At 38.6% G+C, this 17237-nt stretch overlaps 1 protein-coding gene across 1 annotated transcript; it reads right to left on the bottom strand.

The window, feature by feature from the left end:
- Positions 1-4507: 4507 nt before the first annotated feature.
- LOC148847050 (acid phosphatase 1-like) lies at positions 4508-8799 on the bottom strand. Its single transcript, XM_088952180.1, has 3 exons — positions 7694-8799; positions 4956-5165; positions 4508-4812 (listed from the first exon to the last, which is right to left on the bottom strand). The coding sequence occupies exons 1-3, from the start codon at positions 8104-8106 to the stop codon at positions 4635-4637; spliced, it is 801 nt and encodes a 266-aa protein (XP_088808306.1). The 5' UTR covers positions 8107-8799; the 3' UTR covers positions 4508-4634.
- Positions 8800-17237: the final 8438 nt, after the last annotated feature.

The raw sequence follows: 17237 nt of genomic DNA on the forward strand, positions 1-17237 counted from the left end.
GAAGGAGAGATCAATTGATGCTATTGTCGGATGGTGAAGATTTCAAAGTGCATTTTTTATGCTACTACGTTTAGTACTTAAACAAGAGAAGTTTTCCGGCAGCTTCTGAGCTTAGACACTGCTAGCTCTTCCTGCGCTTCCAATGGCGGAGAACAGAGGAACTCTTTTGAAGGTGTACTACAATGGCAGGTGGACCGGCTGAAGGAGTCGATCCGATCATCATAACAAACCATTGTTCTAGCATAGCAAACCATTGAGCTTGGCAAAACTATGCTCTGAAAATTACAATAAAAAACTAACTCAGCAATGGAACTCAAAATATAATAGATATGTTGGTTCAAATTAAAATGGAGAGAACCTTGCTAGTGCAGAATCCAAATCGGTGCAGTTCTGTACATTGACTACCGCAGCTCGTCTAGCCGACTAGAGTGTCAAGTTGTTCTTTCTGACTGTTGTGAAGCAGGGGTGACGTGGGCAGGTCGCATATCCAACTCGCTGAGAGTAGCGCTAGCATGGATGGAGTGGACGATTTTTCTTGGCATTGTCATAATAGCTGGTGATGGCGGAAGAGTTGATTATAGGCGACAGGCGAGTGAGGTAATGCTGAAACCCAATGCCCACTGCATAAATCTCTCGCGCGCGCGCTCTCAGTCCTGTGTTATTGTGTCCTTCACAGTTCATACAACCAAACTGTAATAAAGAAAAGCTAACGAGCTCTTTGGTGACTATTAATGGCGGGAAACAATTGGATCGACAGTTACCTTGAAGGAACAATTGGGTCAACAGTTACCTTGAAGGAATTCTGGATGTCGGTCCTGGTATAGACGAGGCGAAATCGTCGTCGTTGCTGTTGAGGGAGGGAGGGAGATTCAGTCCCACTCGCTACTTCGTTGAAGAAGTGATCACTGGGTTTGATGAGACTGATCTCCATCGCTCATGGGTTTGGTTGTGATAACAAGCTCAATCTTTTAGTTGCTGTCATGGCATGAAGGAAAGCGGAGCGGAGGAAAGACGATGAACAGTACAAAGTATTTAACAGTCGAATAAGAAACTTTTAGGAAGTTGACTGACGGAACGCGCAAAAAAATAGAGGGTCTTGGTCACGTATTCACATCTGTGCCCCCATAACGTCCGCACATCTCCGCTGTGTATTGAAAACATTTTCCGATGATATACCAAAAATGATGATGTCATCATCGAAAGATGTTCTTAATATACGGCGGGGATATACTGTAGGCGCAGATCTGATTTCCTTTGTCACAGACCTTATACAACAGGGGATCCGTATAATTTACCCAAAAATGACTTCAAGTCATCAAGTGTTATTTAATAAATTTTCAAAACATGCGCCTGCGCTTTCTGTAAATTCCATCCTCTTTCATCTCACCGCAAGCCTACAAGGCGAGATGGCAGTGACCATACTCATACCAGCTCTTACCCTGTAGACGCCATTGAATACGATACGACCACCAGGACGTGAAGCATAGAATCCAAAAGTAGAAATGGGTACTGTATCGTACAACTACGATATAAGGAGAAAACAAAAATCTAAAACAGAAAGAAAAACGGAGGATTAAACTGAAATTGAAACAGAAATTCATGGCAAAACTGAAATTTTGTTTAAGATTGATGGGTTTGATTTGTTGACAAAGAGGATTAATTAAATTACGAATTCAATTAATTGGTGAAGTTGGGGGATGGGAGGGAGATCGCACTTAAGAAGTTATCGCAAAAATCTATATCAAAAGAAAAAAAAGCCTATGACAGAACCCATGGCAAGGAAAGAGAGAGTTAAACCAACTGATCATGAGTGAAAACAGAGCTAAACATAAACGGTTTGGGTCAATTTCTCAGTTTGGTCGGGTTGGTTCAAAACAGCCTCTAAACTAGCATTTGTTTCCGCATGACAGCAATTTGATGACTGGTTCTACGGTTTGTATAAAGAAGTGGACACGTCCCATATTTAGGTAGGGTCAGGTCGGTTTTGATCAGTTTACACATAACCAAATTGAACCAACTCGAAAAATTGACTGGCATTACTTGACAACCAGCTAACTCAGGTCAAGTTTGATGTTCCTTACAATGCATCTCACCATGTATTGGAAACATTTTCCCATGAATAACAATACATAAATATTGAAGATGTTTCCAATATGCAGCTGGGAGGTGCTATGAGATTGGTGTGAGGAGCATTGTGTGAGGAGTAGAGCTGGACTTGCATCAGTCCCTTATGTAACCTTCCCTCCCTTTGTGTTAGTGATGGATGAATTTGTTGAATAAATGGATTTTTTGCTCTTCTAACCCTTTAATTTTGCCAAACAATGAAGGATATCATTATCATTTCTGGTGCTTTTTTTTTTTGTCTTGAAGGTTTTAGAAGGGCGACATTAAGGGTGTCAATTGGACTGGATTTGGTCCGATCTGATCTAGTCCAGTGTGAGTCCATTATAAATGGATCAGGTCCAATTAAATTCAATGAATGTTTTTTGACTAATTTAGACCGGTCCAATTCAAGGTTTAGGCCATTCAATCTGTTCAAATTCATTTTGACTTAGATTAATTTCAACCCAAACCCGGTCCATTGACACATATATTCTTATCTTATATCAATGGACCAGATATTGACTTAATCCAGCCCAATCCAATATAAATTTCTTACAGATGGACCAGATCAAATTCAATCTAATAAATATTTTGAAATGGATTGGTCCAACCCAAAACCAGTCCATTGACACCCTTAGGCCACATGAATCAATTCCTTGGGTCTTGAGTAAATAGGTCGACATGGTTGATGTGTTAAGAGCATTTTTTTTTTTTTTGTTCAATTTGTGTATGGACTTCATTCTTCTACTAGGGCAGCCCGTGGCCCCATGCCATAGCCGTGATGAGGTGTCTTTTGATGGATTGTCAATCCTTGATTGGTTTGAACCTTTTGTACAATTTTATTGTTTAATGATTTTTTTTCTACCAAAAAAAAATCAGTGAGGAGTGATTTTATTGATAATTTCAGATTATTTACATGCATGAGTAGGCCTAGTAACGGATTTAGTTTTCAGAATATTTAGTCATTATAGATCAAAGATAAGAAATGTTTTGTTCTTAAGAAAATGGAATTTTGGAAAAAAATAATAATTTTTTATGTTATCGGCATCTGTTACTTTTCTATAATAAATTTATAATTGTTTTATTTATTTCTATTAATTTCAATGCTATATACAAAATTTGTTCTAAAGAAAATGATGGAGGGAGATTTGGCCCGACCCCTTGGCCATGCGACACATGGGAGCATCCGAGAGTGACCTGGCAGAAGCGCTAGCTCGGCATGGCAGCGGGCCCACAACTCGAACTCCAAGAAAAGGAGTCCCGATCTCCCCCAAAGAAGGAACCTACAATCCGAGCTCCCCAAAGAAGAACTCGAGCTCTCCCTTAGAGGTCCCGATCCTTACAAGGAGCACAAAGGGCAAAAACCCGAGTTGACCCACCCTGGGGCAGCTCGGGCCACACTTCTATCCGAACTCAAGACTTCACCTTGCACACCGCTTCGGCTCCAAGCCACCTGACTGAACAACCGTACCTGACGCCTAGGAAGCACGTACACGGAGGCGGCGCACCTGACTGATTAGGGGTCTGACACATGACAGCCGCCCTCCAACGACCACCTGCCACCGCCATCTCAGATGTGGCAGAAACGGCCCTGGCAAAGACAATGGCGGTTATGACACCCGAACTGGCATCTAGTAGAGGTTATGACACCCGAACTAGCGTTTGATAGGGATTATGACACCCGAACTGGCGTTTGACAGGGATTATGACACCCAAACGGGCGTTTGGCAGGGATGATGACACCCGATCTAGCAAAAGTGATGATGCCCGATCTAGCAGAGGTATGGGAGTGAGTGTACAGGGTGATTATAAAAGACCCCCATCTCTCAAAGAATGAGGTATGTGATATTTCGTGCTTTCTGGTCTTGAAGTTCTTCATTTCCCTTGCCTTTTCAAGAGCACTAACTTGAGCTTTGGAGTGTTCCAATCGGGTTCCTCCCTGAAAGTCTCCAATTTCTTTTTTGTTTCAGACATCTTCAACTCTATCAAAGACAAGATGACCGGCAGCTAAGACCAACCGAATTGCGCATCATCAGAAAATACTTGTTCAATGAAAAAAATTGAGAGCAACTTAAAACCATGGATATGGAAACTACTATTTTTAGTGCAGATTTATTTACTGAAATCTTTTATAAGATGTTTGGTAGAATGCACGTATGAGTAGGTGTACCTTGGGCAGATTTGGGTTAGGCTTTTGTCATAATTTAAGTGGGTCCTGTCTCCTGTCCGAAGTGGGATTAGAGTAAGACAAATTCAGGCTGAAAACCGCAAATGTAAAAACTAGTGTGATAACCAAAGGTGAAAGGTTGTGTCCACTGTCCAAATTCCAAACTCCAAATCTTATTTGTAAGTCTGTAGAACTCCCAATTTTCCCAACTTCCCAAAGAGATCAGACATTCAGACGTAGTTGAATATGAGAGGCTTCTTCAAGAAATCTCGATTATTGACACAACAATTTATAATGAAGATAATTATAAATAAGCAGAATTGCACCACAAATACTACCAAGCGGTTTATTTCTTTCAAATTTTTTATGCGATGTAGTACATGGGATTTGGAAGTTTGAAGGATCGTTTCGCCATGGCAAAACCCAATAGATCGCTCCATTGATCACCAGAGCTCCCATGAATCCTGTACCCTTCTTCCTCTAATTGCATTCTCTTCTCTGATTTATAGACCAACGCAATTTTGCCCTCATCTGAAGGTCCCCTGTTTCATGATTCCCATCCTATATCATCACTATTAAGAGCAACAAATATGAAACAACAATAACAGAAATGGATGGCCAAGCACCCACACCATTATTAATGTTCCTAAATAGAGAATAATCAGAGATGTACATAAATGCATACCGTAAGATAAGCCTTTCCCAGTTGCTGTACCCGGCGAATAGAAGGTTTTTCTCTGTGACGTTCCTCTGAGCTTCGGTCCGTCCCGTAAGAAGAACCACCGTAAACCCAAGCTGCTGGAGTTGCTTGTATAGCCTCAGACTAGCTGGTAAAGCCGGCGCTTCCGCCAGTTCCACCCACTCATCGAATGACTTTTCGTCAAACTCCTCCGATCTGCAAGACGAAACTTAGTATGTTCAATAATTAATCCCATAAAGGCTTGGGCCATAGGACTCATTTACATGGAGGTCTAAAGCCCATAACAAGGTCACGACCAATCGCAATTCTCCTAGAGATGAAATCTAATAACGCTGTCTCTGGTACAGATTGACTCGACAAATCCAACCTAATTACACTGCGTAAGGCCAGGATTCTCCTCTGAGTCCAAACGTTGACAACAAATAGCAAGGAATTGCGTAGGTTAATCATCAAATTACCATAAAAAGTTCGCTCGGGTCTGACCTAATATGATAGGATTGGTAAATGGTAATGGGCCCAGTACTTATAACTCCTTAGGATCTGGGTCAGAACCGAGTTAGTCTGTAGTCCTAGTTCTTACTGCTTCAATATCCGACGATAGTTATAGATAGGCCTGATCACGAGCCAGGTTTTGCCGCTATATTGATAGAATATATTCAGGCATGAACCTGAGATTCGCCTGACCATTAAGTCTAATCTTGAGTCCGAATCAATAAAATTGGACAAGAAGTTTATTGTTTTTATTTTTATTTAATAATAAAATTATATTATTTATATTAAATAATTTTAAAATCTAAAAATACTGGAAATAGCATGTATTTGGAACGGTGGGCGTTTATTAAATAAATGCTGATACATAGGCACTACTAGTTCACCATTTCCCCCATTATATGAATTTATATGTATAGGGACTTGTAAAAATTGGCTTCGGTTTATGTGCATGCCCACCATTAGGGAAAATTTCATTTTAGTGCTTCCCCCAATGGTAGGCGTTTATTCACTAACGAGTTCATCATTACTTTTTTCGGTTTTTCAAACACATAGTTTAATCTTAATATGGTTTATGGTTTAAGAAAAGAAAAGAAGTAAAAAAAATATGTATTATATATATTTTTATTATATAAAACATTATTGTGTCAAACTTAGGTATGGGCTGAACATTTTTGAAAAAGCCTAAGCCCGAGCCTATGAACCTAAAAGCTTATCCAAATTCTACCAAGAACGGGCCAATCCATTGAACTATCCAGTCTATTAACAAGTTTGAGTCAAACCCAAACTAATATCACAACCCTGAGAGCAATTCACACGAGTGTTTTCAAATCATTGTTAACCCGGTCGGTCGAACCATTCAGCCCAGTCCTTGGCCAAAAACCATTGATTTGTTTAGTAATCCATTGGCATGGGTGGTTGAATCGTTGGCCTGTTCAATGGTTTTTGGCCATTTTTATTTTAATTATATATTTTTTATTTTTTTATTTTTTTATTTTTTAAGTTGGAATAAATCATTCAATCGAATCAAACTATTGAAATGTCAACCTGAAAACTGGTGGCCAAAATGGTTCCAGTTTGGGTCGGTTTTTAAAGCCTTGGGAACATCTCCAATGATGACAGCATCATTTCCGATATTACCATCATGAAATGCTCCCAATACATGTCGGAATGTGCTGCGACTTCATGGGGGTTGATTTGAACTTGCTTATGCCTAGATAAGCTTCAAAATTTATGTTTTCTAAGTCCCAAATTAAGCTTCAAATCGCAAATTGAGCTTTTTCTCTGGATAAGCTTCAAAATTTATATATACTAGGGACTCTTGCCTTGGTTTTTGGTTTTGGTGAGAGTAAAAAAAAAAAGGAAAATTCTTGATTAGTACTATGGCCTACTGCCACTTTGGTTCCCAAACTTTAAAATGTGACAGTACTTGAACTTTCACAACGTGACAATCCATTATCTACCATTAACTAGTTGTTAACCAATCGTTAAGTGGCATTTGAATAAAAAGACACAAATGCCCTTCAAATGTCATCTAATTTTCTTTATCAACCATCCAAACATTGACAAAAAATTAACGATCCCAAGTCCATGTCTCTTCCATTCAAGAAAAAAAGTCATATTTGAGTGGACATTCTAATGACCCTAACTTTCTTGAATAGAAGAGTCAATGATTTGGGACTGTTAATTTTTTGTCAATATTTAAATGGTTGATAAAAAATTAAATGACATTTAAAGGACATTTGTGTCTTTTTAAAATGTCATTTAACAGTTGATTGAAAGTAAATTAACAGCAACAGGTATCCACTTTCAATGTTAGGCTAATTAATTGTGACATTTTAAAGTTTGGGGGACCAAAGTGGCACGGCTACTGATCAGAAATTTTCCCTAAAAAATACTTTATTTTTTCTTATACTTTTATTAAAAGTATAATTTTATCCAATTATATATTCCGCAATTCGCCAATCCCCGACCTATACGTCAGCTGGAAAGTAAAGGATTCCTGAACAATCAATCCAGGTTTGAATTAAAAAAGAAAAAAGTCTTTTGGGGAAATAATTTGGTGGTTCTGTAGTTGGTGTGCAAGCAAGGAAAACGTAATTGTAAGGTCAAGGCCAAAAAGATTGTGAGGTGAAGGAGTGGGTTTCGGATTTAAGGGCAGAGAATCACCACCAATGCGTTAACCGTTTTCCTATACTCAACGAACGGCAAGAGAGCTGTCGTTCCACACTTACCCGAAACCGTGGAGTTCGTAATACGGCAAGTTCGAGAGCAAAGTTTCATCGATGTCGAATACCCAGACGTCCTTCCCGTCCCCCGACACCTTAACTGTCTTCGCGAATGATAACGAATCCTCGGCGACAACGACTGAATCCGACGCGTAACGATCGCCCGTCACGTATTCTTTCACGAAATTGACGCACCTCTCCGGGATCTGCTTCCAGAGCCCGGCGTCATTGGTCTCGACCGAGAACCTCCAACTGTCGCAAAACATCCCATCGTCTACTCGGATCTTGCGGTCACCGGCGATAGGGTCCACTCTAGCGGATTTTCGGATTTCCGGCAGGATTTTGAGCACTGGCTGTGAAAAGACGCCAAATATGAGACTCGAGAAGACTAAAAGGAGAACGAACCGACCGGAACCCATGCCGGAAAACTTAGATAAAAGTATTTACAGAGAGGGGCTTTCTGATTTTCTCCAGCGAACAGCCGAGCAAATTAGGTTGTGATTTTGTGCTATTGAAAGGTTATATATGTATAAGATTGTGGATGGAGAATGGACAGTGATTACATTTGTAGCTGCCTTTGGGATTTCTTCTTTCACATAAAATAATGATATCTGAAGTGATCAGGAGGGACCTAGGGCTCGATCATGTCTAATCAAGAATTCAAGATTGTTTGAAGGCTTGAATAATAGATATTCGTGGGATCGGGGTTACGGATTATGATGCGTTATCTATGGGCACACATCTTAGCATTTCAAAAACAGTGAATTTTTTTAGGTGTAAAAGACGTGGAAAATAAGTCACTTTCTTACCAGAATAAAAGAATGGTCAATCGTGTTTCATGTTTGGAGTTCCTCTCTTCTTTTGCATTAATGTTTGGAAGTTTGGAATTCTGTTCTGGATTCTAATATCCCAATTTGCTCTGGCCAACTGTTCTAGCTCTTTTTCACTGTCAGTTGTGACAACCCACAACTATAACATAATTAATTAATTACTACATTATGAGCATCCCTTATTAAGTACAGGGCAATTAGTAATTGTATCTTTTTTAGTTAAACCTAATAAATCTGAAATTACAACTCTCTGTACCCGTGGATTTTGCATCAATCCACGGTCTTGATTCATTTGACCTGTATGGTGAGGCTCAGATTTCTGAGGCGGATTGAACTATAAAAACCTTTTTTTTAATATATGCGAGTGTTTGGCATCGATGTCGTATTTTGAAAAGATGCACCATGTAGGTGCCACATAAGAGAAAACGATGCTTTAAATAACGTTCTTTTGTTTGGTATTGTATTTTCAAAAAAAAAAAGAAATATTGCTTTAGACCATGCCTTCAAAATCGAGAAAATATAGTCTGGAGTAACGCCAAATTCAATGTTTTATGAGAAAACAATGCATTGCTATCAGCGGTGTAATGATGTGGCATTAATGTTGCATCATCTTGGATGTTGGATAATATAGACCATGTTGAAAACATTTTCTACCAGCACTGGTACCAAACAAAACCATTGCAACTTTCTCAAAAAATAGTCTATGTGGAAGCATCAGTTCTGATGAGGGAAAATTTGGCCCTCCACTAACATCATGACACATGGCATATCAGAACAGCTGAACTACATCCCAGCATCACCTAGGCAACAACTTGCCTTAGCCAAAATGGGGTCCCAGGTGGTGACCTACCTCTACCGCTGACCTGGTGATCTACTTCTGCTGCCAACCTGGCGACCTGCCTCTACTACCGACCTGGAGACCTATTTCTGCCGCCAACCTAGAGACCTGCCTCTGTCGTCGACCTGGTGACCTACCTCTGCCGCCGACCTGGTGATCTACCTCTGTCACCAACTTAGCGACCTACCTTTCTAGAATCTTGCTAGTTGTCTCTGAACCTTTCGGGATCACGCCGCATAACCATAGGCCTTATCATCATCTCGCCCGAATCAGAGGAAAATGGTAAACCTTATTAATTAGCATGCTATCCTCCTTCCAAAGTGGAATGGACCTCCACATCGTAGGTCGAGGATTCCGGGAGCATTTCGCGAGACCCACGGCAGTCCAACTATATTAGGGCATTAGCCCCTGAGACCCAGGTAGATGCGCAATTTTTAGTTCTCGCAACTCTCCAGCTCTCTCACATTTTGCTATCTTAAAATCTCTGATTTGCTAACTTAAGCATCAGAGTGCCCACCCCGAGTAAAGCAACTCTGACACTGTTTCCTTGTAGGTCGCATCAGAGCCACCTCTCCAGCTCATCACCATTCATCTAGGCATCAAAGCCACCTCTCCAGCTCGTCATCATTCATCTAGGCATCAGAGCCATCTCTCCAACTCGTCACCCTTCATCTAGGCATCAGAGCCACCTCTCCAACTCGCTACCATTCAGCTAGGCATCAGAGCCACCTCTCCAGCTCGTAACCATTCAGCTAGGCATCAGAGTCACCTCTCCAACTCGTCACCATTAAGCTAGGCATCAGAGTCACCTCTCCAGCTTGTCACCGGTCATCTAGGCATCAGAGCCACCTCTCCAGCTCGTCACCATTCAGCTAGGCATCAGAGCCACCTCTCCAGCTCATCACCATTCAGCTAGGCATCAAAGCTACCTCTCCAGCTCGTCACCGTTCAGCTACGCATCAAAGCCACATCTCAAGCTCGTCACCGTTCAGCTAGGCATCAAAGCTACCTCTCCAACTCGTCACCATTCAGTTAGGCATCAGATCCACCTCTCCAGCTCGTCACCATTTAGCTAGGCATCCAAGCCACCTTCTAGGTAGGGATTATTTAGCCAAGCATCTGAGTCACTAGCCAGATGGGAGATGCCAAAATGTACATCATCAGGTTCCAAACAAAAAAAAATAAGAAAATGGTGCTTGCAATTCCACATGCCTAGCATTGTTTCTCTTAGAAAACAATGCATTGTTCCTAGCACCGATGCCAAACACCAACTAATATATTGTATTTGATATCATTTTTCATAGCAATGACGTCAATTCAAGTGTTTGAAAAATTAATCAGGACCTATAAGGTGCATGGGATTCGTTATATGTAAAACTGAGATCGGAGCTCTATGATATTTTCAATTAAGGGATGTTTATTTAAGTTTAATTCAAGTATTTACTTTTTGTATCTTAATATTGATTTTTTTACTAATTTTTATTGGTTTATTATTATTTTTAGGAAAAATTATAAAAAAAAATCCTCCTCTTAAATCTATAAAATACCTTTGTTATTTGACCCTAACAAAGGCCTCTCCTATAGTTTTGAAAAAAAAGTGCAAATACCTCATTTCCCTTGGCTTTTAAGTAACAAAGGCATTGAAGTTACTGAAATGCCCTTATCATTGTTAAGGCATTAACGTACACAATTTAAAATTTCAATTTAATTTACCCTACACTAATTTATTTTTGCAAACAATGTTCAAAGAGTAATTCTCCCTATTCTTCCTAGACGTAGTAACATAAAAAGGCCAAGTGAAGTAAAAGGAAGCAAATTTTTTTAAGGTATTTTTGTAAAATTACATGTGAATAAAGTAGGATAAGGGTAAATTTGGCATTTAAAAAAGTAATGCTTTACATCAGCAAATTTTATTCAGTATGTTAACAAAGGAAGGTATTTGCACCTTCTTTCAAAACAATAGGGGAGGTTTTTGTTAAGGTCAAAACACAGGGGAATTTCATAGGATTGTTAGAAAACTTGAGGTTTTTATAGTTTTCCCTATTTTTATTTTTTTAAATTAATTAAACAATATTTAAAATTAATAGTTTTTTATTAATTCTTATTCAATTTAATTAACTATATTATGTCTTTATTTTTTCAGTGTAACTTAAGTAGGTTTTAAATTAATTGTTAGATAATTTTGTATTAGTTCTACATTAATTTTAAATTGATATTAGTTTTTTATTTATCTTATTCCTTTTTATTAATTAAATTATTTTTACTATACTAATAAAAATATTTTTATCAATAATAATCATCAATTATTTTTATTTTATTTAAGTATCTTACTAAATTATGTTTACTATGTTGATTAACGTTTTATTATTTCCAAGTGCAATATAAATGGATTATAATTTTTATGATGTTTTATTTTATATTTTTAACTTTCTATTGACTCAAATAGTTGAATCATTCAAACCATCACTCGACCTTATTTCTAATTATGGATATGGAGAGAGAGAGAGAATTAGTGGCATGAGTTATTGAATGAAAGTGTTAATGACATAATTAATGAGGAGAGGTAATTAAAAAAAAGTTAATAGGAATAGAATTAATGGTCATTTAATGAGGAGAGTTAAAAGTCTTAAAATGTGATTTGCCATTTGAGTTATTTTATTCAATTTTATTTAAAATTTAGAAAAATTCAAAAATATAAAACAGAAAAAAGACAAGTGCTTTTGAGAAGAAACTAGAAAGTACGAAAAGTGCCAACTTGACATTTCATTTTAATATATAGATAGATATCCCATTTATTATTTGGTTGAATTGTTTAATTGATAAACCTTTTTCTCAAATCACACAAGAGTTGCTTATTAGAAAAATGCAAAAATGAATTTTTTTAGATATACGGGTGATTTTTACTTTTTGATGCATATAGCACCTAGGGCATTGAGTTGTAAAAAAAATGGTTAAAAGTGATTTTTTCTTTGGGGTGTTCTTTAGTGTGGATGAAAAATTGGGTGATGTGGACCAGACCATATTACACCCTGTGGCATGGACCAATCCACACCACACCATAATTCACAACTGTTCTGGACTGTGTGGGCTGGACTAGTCCACACCCATAGTGGCATTTTGAAGGTGTGGCAGTCCATGCCACACTTTTTGATATATTAGCTAACTAGTTGGCTGGTCCAGATTGATGAGTTGGATTTGGGTAGACAACTAGACTACCAATATCTAGCTTACAACTTCCACCACAGAGCATATTACGACTATGCTTTTGATATATGTGCACTGTTGAATTTAGAGGACCTTAATATTTGATTATCATCTTGTCTTGGATTAGAATTGCCATGAGTCTATGGCATGTTTCTTATTCTTTTCATAAGAAAAATGATGGTGGAGAAAAAACAATGAAATCAATACGTGCAAGAATCCAATAGAAATCAGCAGAATACAAAAAACCAATACATACAAAAAGCCAACAGAAATCAATTGAAAACCCAACCAATACATACAAAAACCCACCAACATCAACAACAAAAACAAAGGAGAAAGAAACAACAATATAGAAAGATGACATACCAGCGGTGGATAAAGCCTGGAGGAGCGCTTCGGTGGAGAAAACCTCCCTTCGCGAAGGAACACAGCTACAAAGCACTTTGGCGGTGGAGAGGTTAACGGTAAAACGATGCAGGGTTTCAACTGTGTATGTGAAACATATTATCAAAAATAAATCATGGACAGAGCCATTCCACGATAAATACATGTTGTCGATATATTGGAGTGTGGAAACGGCCGGTTCATGATATAGTGTGGACTGGTTCCGTCCACGCTCAACCGAACTACATGTTCACCCCATGGCATGGACCGAAACAGTTCATCCACGAGATGAACACACTACCGAATGCCCCCCTCAGTTTTTCAAGACAACTCCATACATTTATCAATTAAATTCTGTCCATACAAAAATTAGGTGTATGGCTTGTAAAAAAACAAAATTAAGGGTACAATTTGCAACTGTGGAGGTTCATTCAAATTTTTACAAAATCCCAACCCAAGCAAGGTACAAGGAGAAAACATTACCTACCATTAAGGTTGCAGAACAACTCAACTACCCCCGGTGATTTTTTAATACACCAGTATTTGGTGAAAAAGACAAAATATCACATCAAACCAGTGGTTGATTAAAGATGTTTTTACCATTCAATCCACTCCTAGAAATCTAGTTCTCCACTGGGGATGTGGTTTATAGGGGGCTACTAATAAACTAGAAGGGGGTTGCAAATCAGATTTCTGAGGGGGATTGCATTCCAAAAATCCCTTGATTAAAACATTGATATGTTCAAAAATCACTGGGGAGGTCATTGGATTGTTATGCAACCTTGGTAGCAGGTAATGTGTTCTCTTTCTGTTGCATCCATGCAGGGCTCATTCAAAGTTTAACAAAATCCCAACCTTGAGCCTATCCAAGTTGCATCCATAACCAACATCAACCTTAAGAATTTAACCATTTTCATTTGCTCTTCCACTTGTATTTTTACCGCCAATAGTGCACAATCAGCCCCCTAAGAGAAGGGATGCCAATTTTTACAATGATATGGAAAAGATATGATATGAGAAAAACAACTGACCAATAAGAAACAATTTTTATTAATCACCCAGAATTTTTTGTATGGCATAAAATGTATTCAATATGAAACAATTGCTTGGTGTAGTGGTAAATTTAATTTAGGATAATAAATGTCAAAACATGGGTTTTCTCTTTTATTTTTATTTTTTTTATGAAGTGATGACTTTATTCATCTGTCAACAGAATACGTGGCTTCCTCTCTTATCTAAGTCTCTAAGAACAGAGGAGTTTGCTACCAATCGTCATTACAATTTGTCTCCACTGTATATTTTGCAAGTTGATGAGCTACAGAATTACAACTTCTTGATACATGCTTCACCATTACATTTGGAAAAGTGTTCAATAAGAATCTTCAGTCTCTAAGAATGCTAGAAATGCTAGAGGATCTCCATGGCAGTTCCTTATATATCCTGGGATAACAGAAGATCAGAAGATTGAGTAATGCTTTGACTCCACAATCACTTGACCATCTTAATGGCTTCAAAGACCGCTAGCTCTTTGATTTCTTCAGCAGTGCAAGCCTGAACACATTGATTTGCTTTGGATGGGTCAGCCATGTTGATCATGCCACTACTCCGGCTCCTGCAACCGGTCACTCCATCTACATTGATTTTTTTCAATCCCCTCTTGATTTGGTCCAATGCTCTTCTCTACTGGCTTCCATCCTGAATCTGCGTCTCATCAGCGCCTTCCATCTGCCCATCTTCTGACCTTTGCAATATGTGCCAGAGCTTTTAGGATTGTGGTTCTTGGCTTCACTTCAGCTTGTTCAAAAATGAAGCTGTTTCTCTTTTTCCATATGTTCCAAGCAATGATGGTACCATTAACAAGGATGGATTAGCCAGTAGGGAGGCCTTCAATAGGAAGCTTTTGCCATTAAGTCCTCATTTTCACCCATCCTGATACCCAATTGTGAGCTGAACCATACTTGTTTGATTGTTGGGCAGTTGAACATTATATGATGAATTGTCTCTTCTTGAGTGAGGCATAGAGGCCATGGGCTTTCAGTTTTCTTTGACCTTGCAGCTAGTAGGATCTTGGAGGGGAGGGCATTGTTGAGGTATCTCTACAGGAAGCAAACCACACACGGATGGGTCTTCTTTAGGCTCAAAATGACTTTCCACATTCCTTCCTTACTGCTACCAGATGTGCCAACTTAGGAAAAGGGGAGAATAGATTTATAAGTTGATTTGACTGTGAGCTTTCCTTTTGGGTTTGGCAGCCATACCATAGAGTCCAGATTTTCTTCTTGAATCCACTGGGGCTTGATTTTACTTATAGCATTCTCAGAAACCGGGTCGACCAGTTCCGCAATCTCTTGTCTACTCCAATTCCCATTTGAAAGGATCAAGTCCTTTACAAGAATCTTCTCTTGGATCTCTCTACTGCTTATTGGTTTGAAGTCAGGCAGGCCAGGAACCCACGGATCATTGAGTGCATCAATATTTCTTTCATCTCCTACTACCTAGCAAGCACCCAATTTCAGGATGTCTCTTCCCATTAGGATGCTCCTCCAAATGTATGAGCCCCTCTTGGTAGCTGACACCTCTTAGATCCCTTCTTTCTGAGGTACTTGGCTTTAAGGCCCCGTTCATTTTTCGGTAAGTTATTTATCCGAGCAAATGCACTTATCTGGGTAAATGTTTGCTAGGAAATACTCATCCAGGTAAGTGTATTATCCATATTTTTTAATTTATTTTTCAGGTAAACAAAACAATGACCGTTTTAGCCATAAAAATCCATTATTAAAATGGGCATTTTTGTCCCATCCAAGTATTGGCAACTTTCTCTTAGGTGAAAATGTTATTTACCCACCTAAGAGATGGGTATCCCATTCATTGACCAACTTTCCCCCCCCCCTCTCAAAACCCAAAAAAGGAATGCCCCCTAAGGATTTTCACCCACTAATCAGTTAATTTCCTTTAGAAATCTCCAACTAAGTTTGGCCAATAGAGCCATGCATATTGTAGTTGTAGTTCTTTAAAACCCCGTCCCCCCCTATAACCTATTCTTTGCTTTTGTGTCCAGGCTTTCAAGTAACAATGCTTTCGGTTCTTTTCGTAACCCCACCAGGAAGCAGCTATTTCGTTCTAAGGGGGCATTCTTTTTTTGGATTTTGAGAGGGGGAAAGTTGGTCAATGGGATTTTGGTTCCCATTGATCAAGAATCCCATGTTCTTTTTTCAGATTTATGTAGGGATTAGGGAATGTTTATTTTCTTGGGTATCTCCTAAGTAGATAAATAATTTTCCCACCTATGAGGGAAGTTGCCAACACTTGAATGGGACAAAAATGACCCTTCTAATAATGAAATTTTATGGATAAAATGGTCATTACCTTATTTACATGAGAAATAAAAGAACATGAGTAAATGCACTTACCGAGGTAAGTGTTTCTCTGAAAAAATTTACCCAGGTAACTACATTTACCCGGGTAAATAACTTACCGAAAAGCGAACAAGACCTAAAATTGTTGGAAATAGGCTGCTATTTAGTCCACGTTCCAAAGACTATGAAAATTAGGACCAGCATTAGGTAAATAGCCTCTTTTATGCAATTTAAAGTTAATGGAAAGGAAACAATACCTACAACTTCTTATTTATTATATTAGTTGGCAAGGTACAGTTTTTCACTGGGGCCACTACACTTTAGATTAGTAAGTGGCCAAATATGTTTAACTAGGTCTCATTCCAGAAAAATATATTTCATGTTTTCCAAGGTTTTTTTTTCAGATATCTTACTCTCAAGATCTGCATTCGCTTCTTCAGGAGTGAACTTTACTACATATTTGCCATTTTAGCGCTGGGATATTAGGATTGCACATACCACAATGGCACCAAAGGTCGCTGTAACGTGAATTTCTTAGCATAAGGACTATTTGATTACAGCTGAAGTGGGTAAATGACTTATTATTTTATGTTTTATAAATAAGTCATCAAGTAGCTAGGCTGTGAGCTACTTCATAGGTGAATTTAAAAGTTTGATTGATTATTACATTTTCAAATATTTTATCCCATACTTTATCTATCAAAAGACAAAGCCAACTAGATTGCTTTTGGTCTGCTAGGTTGGACCATGGACAATGGTATAAATGGTAAGCCCATACCATATTTACCTTTGGACAAGCCTAGTGGCAGACTGCCTGCCGGAGTTGGGCCAAGAGTTGTGCAACTTGGGTAGGCAGACTGTGAATATCTCCAGCCCACCCAAGATATATATTGTACCAACTGGGCTCATATTTTAAGCTGGCTGTCGCATGGGTCTGG

Source organism: Nelumbo lutea, chromosome 6, assembly GCF_056320005.1.
Source record: "Nelumbo lutea isolate HS-2025 chromosome 6, American lotus-T2T, whole genome shotgun sequence".
In the NCBI taxonomy this organism is placed as follows: Eukaryota; Viridiplantae; Streptophyta; class Magnoliopsida; order Proteales; family Nelumbonaceae; genus Nelumbo; species Nelumbo lutea.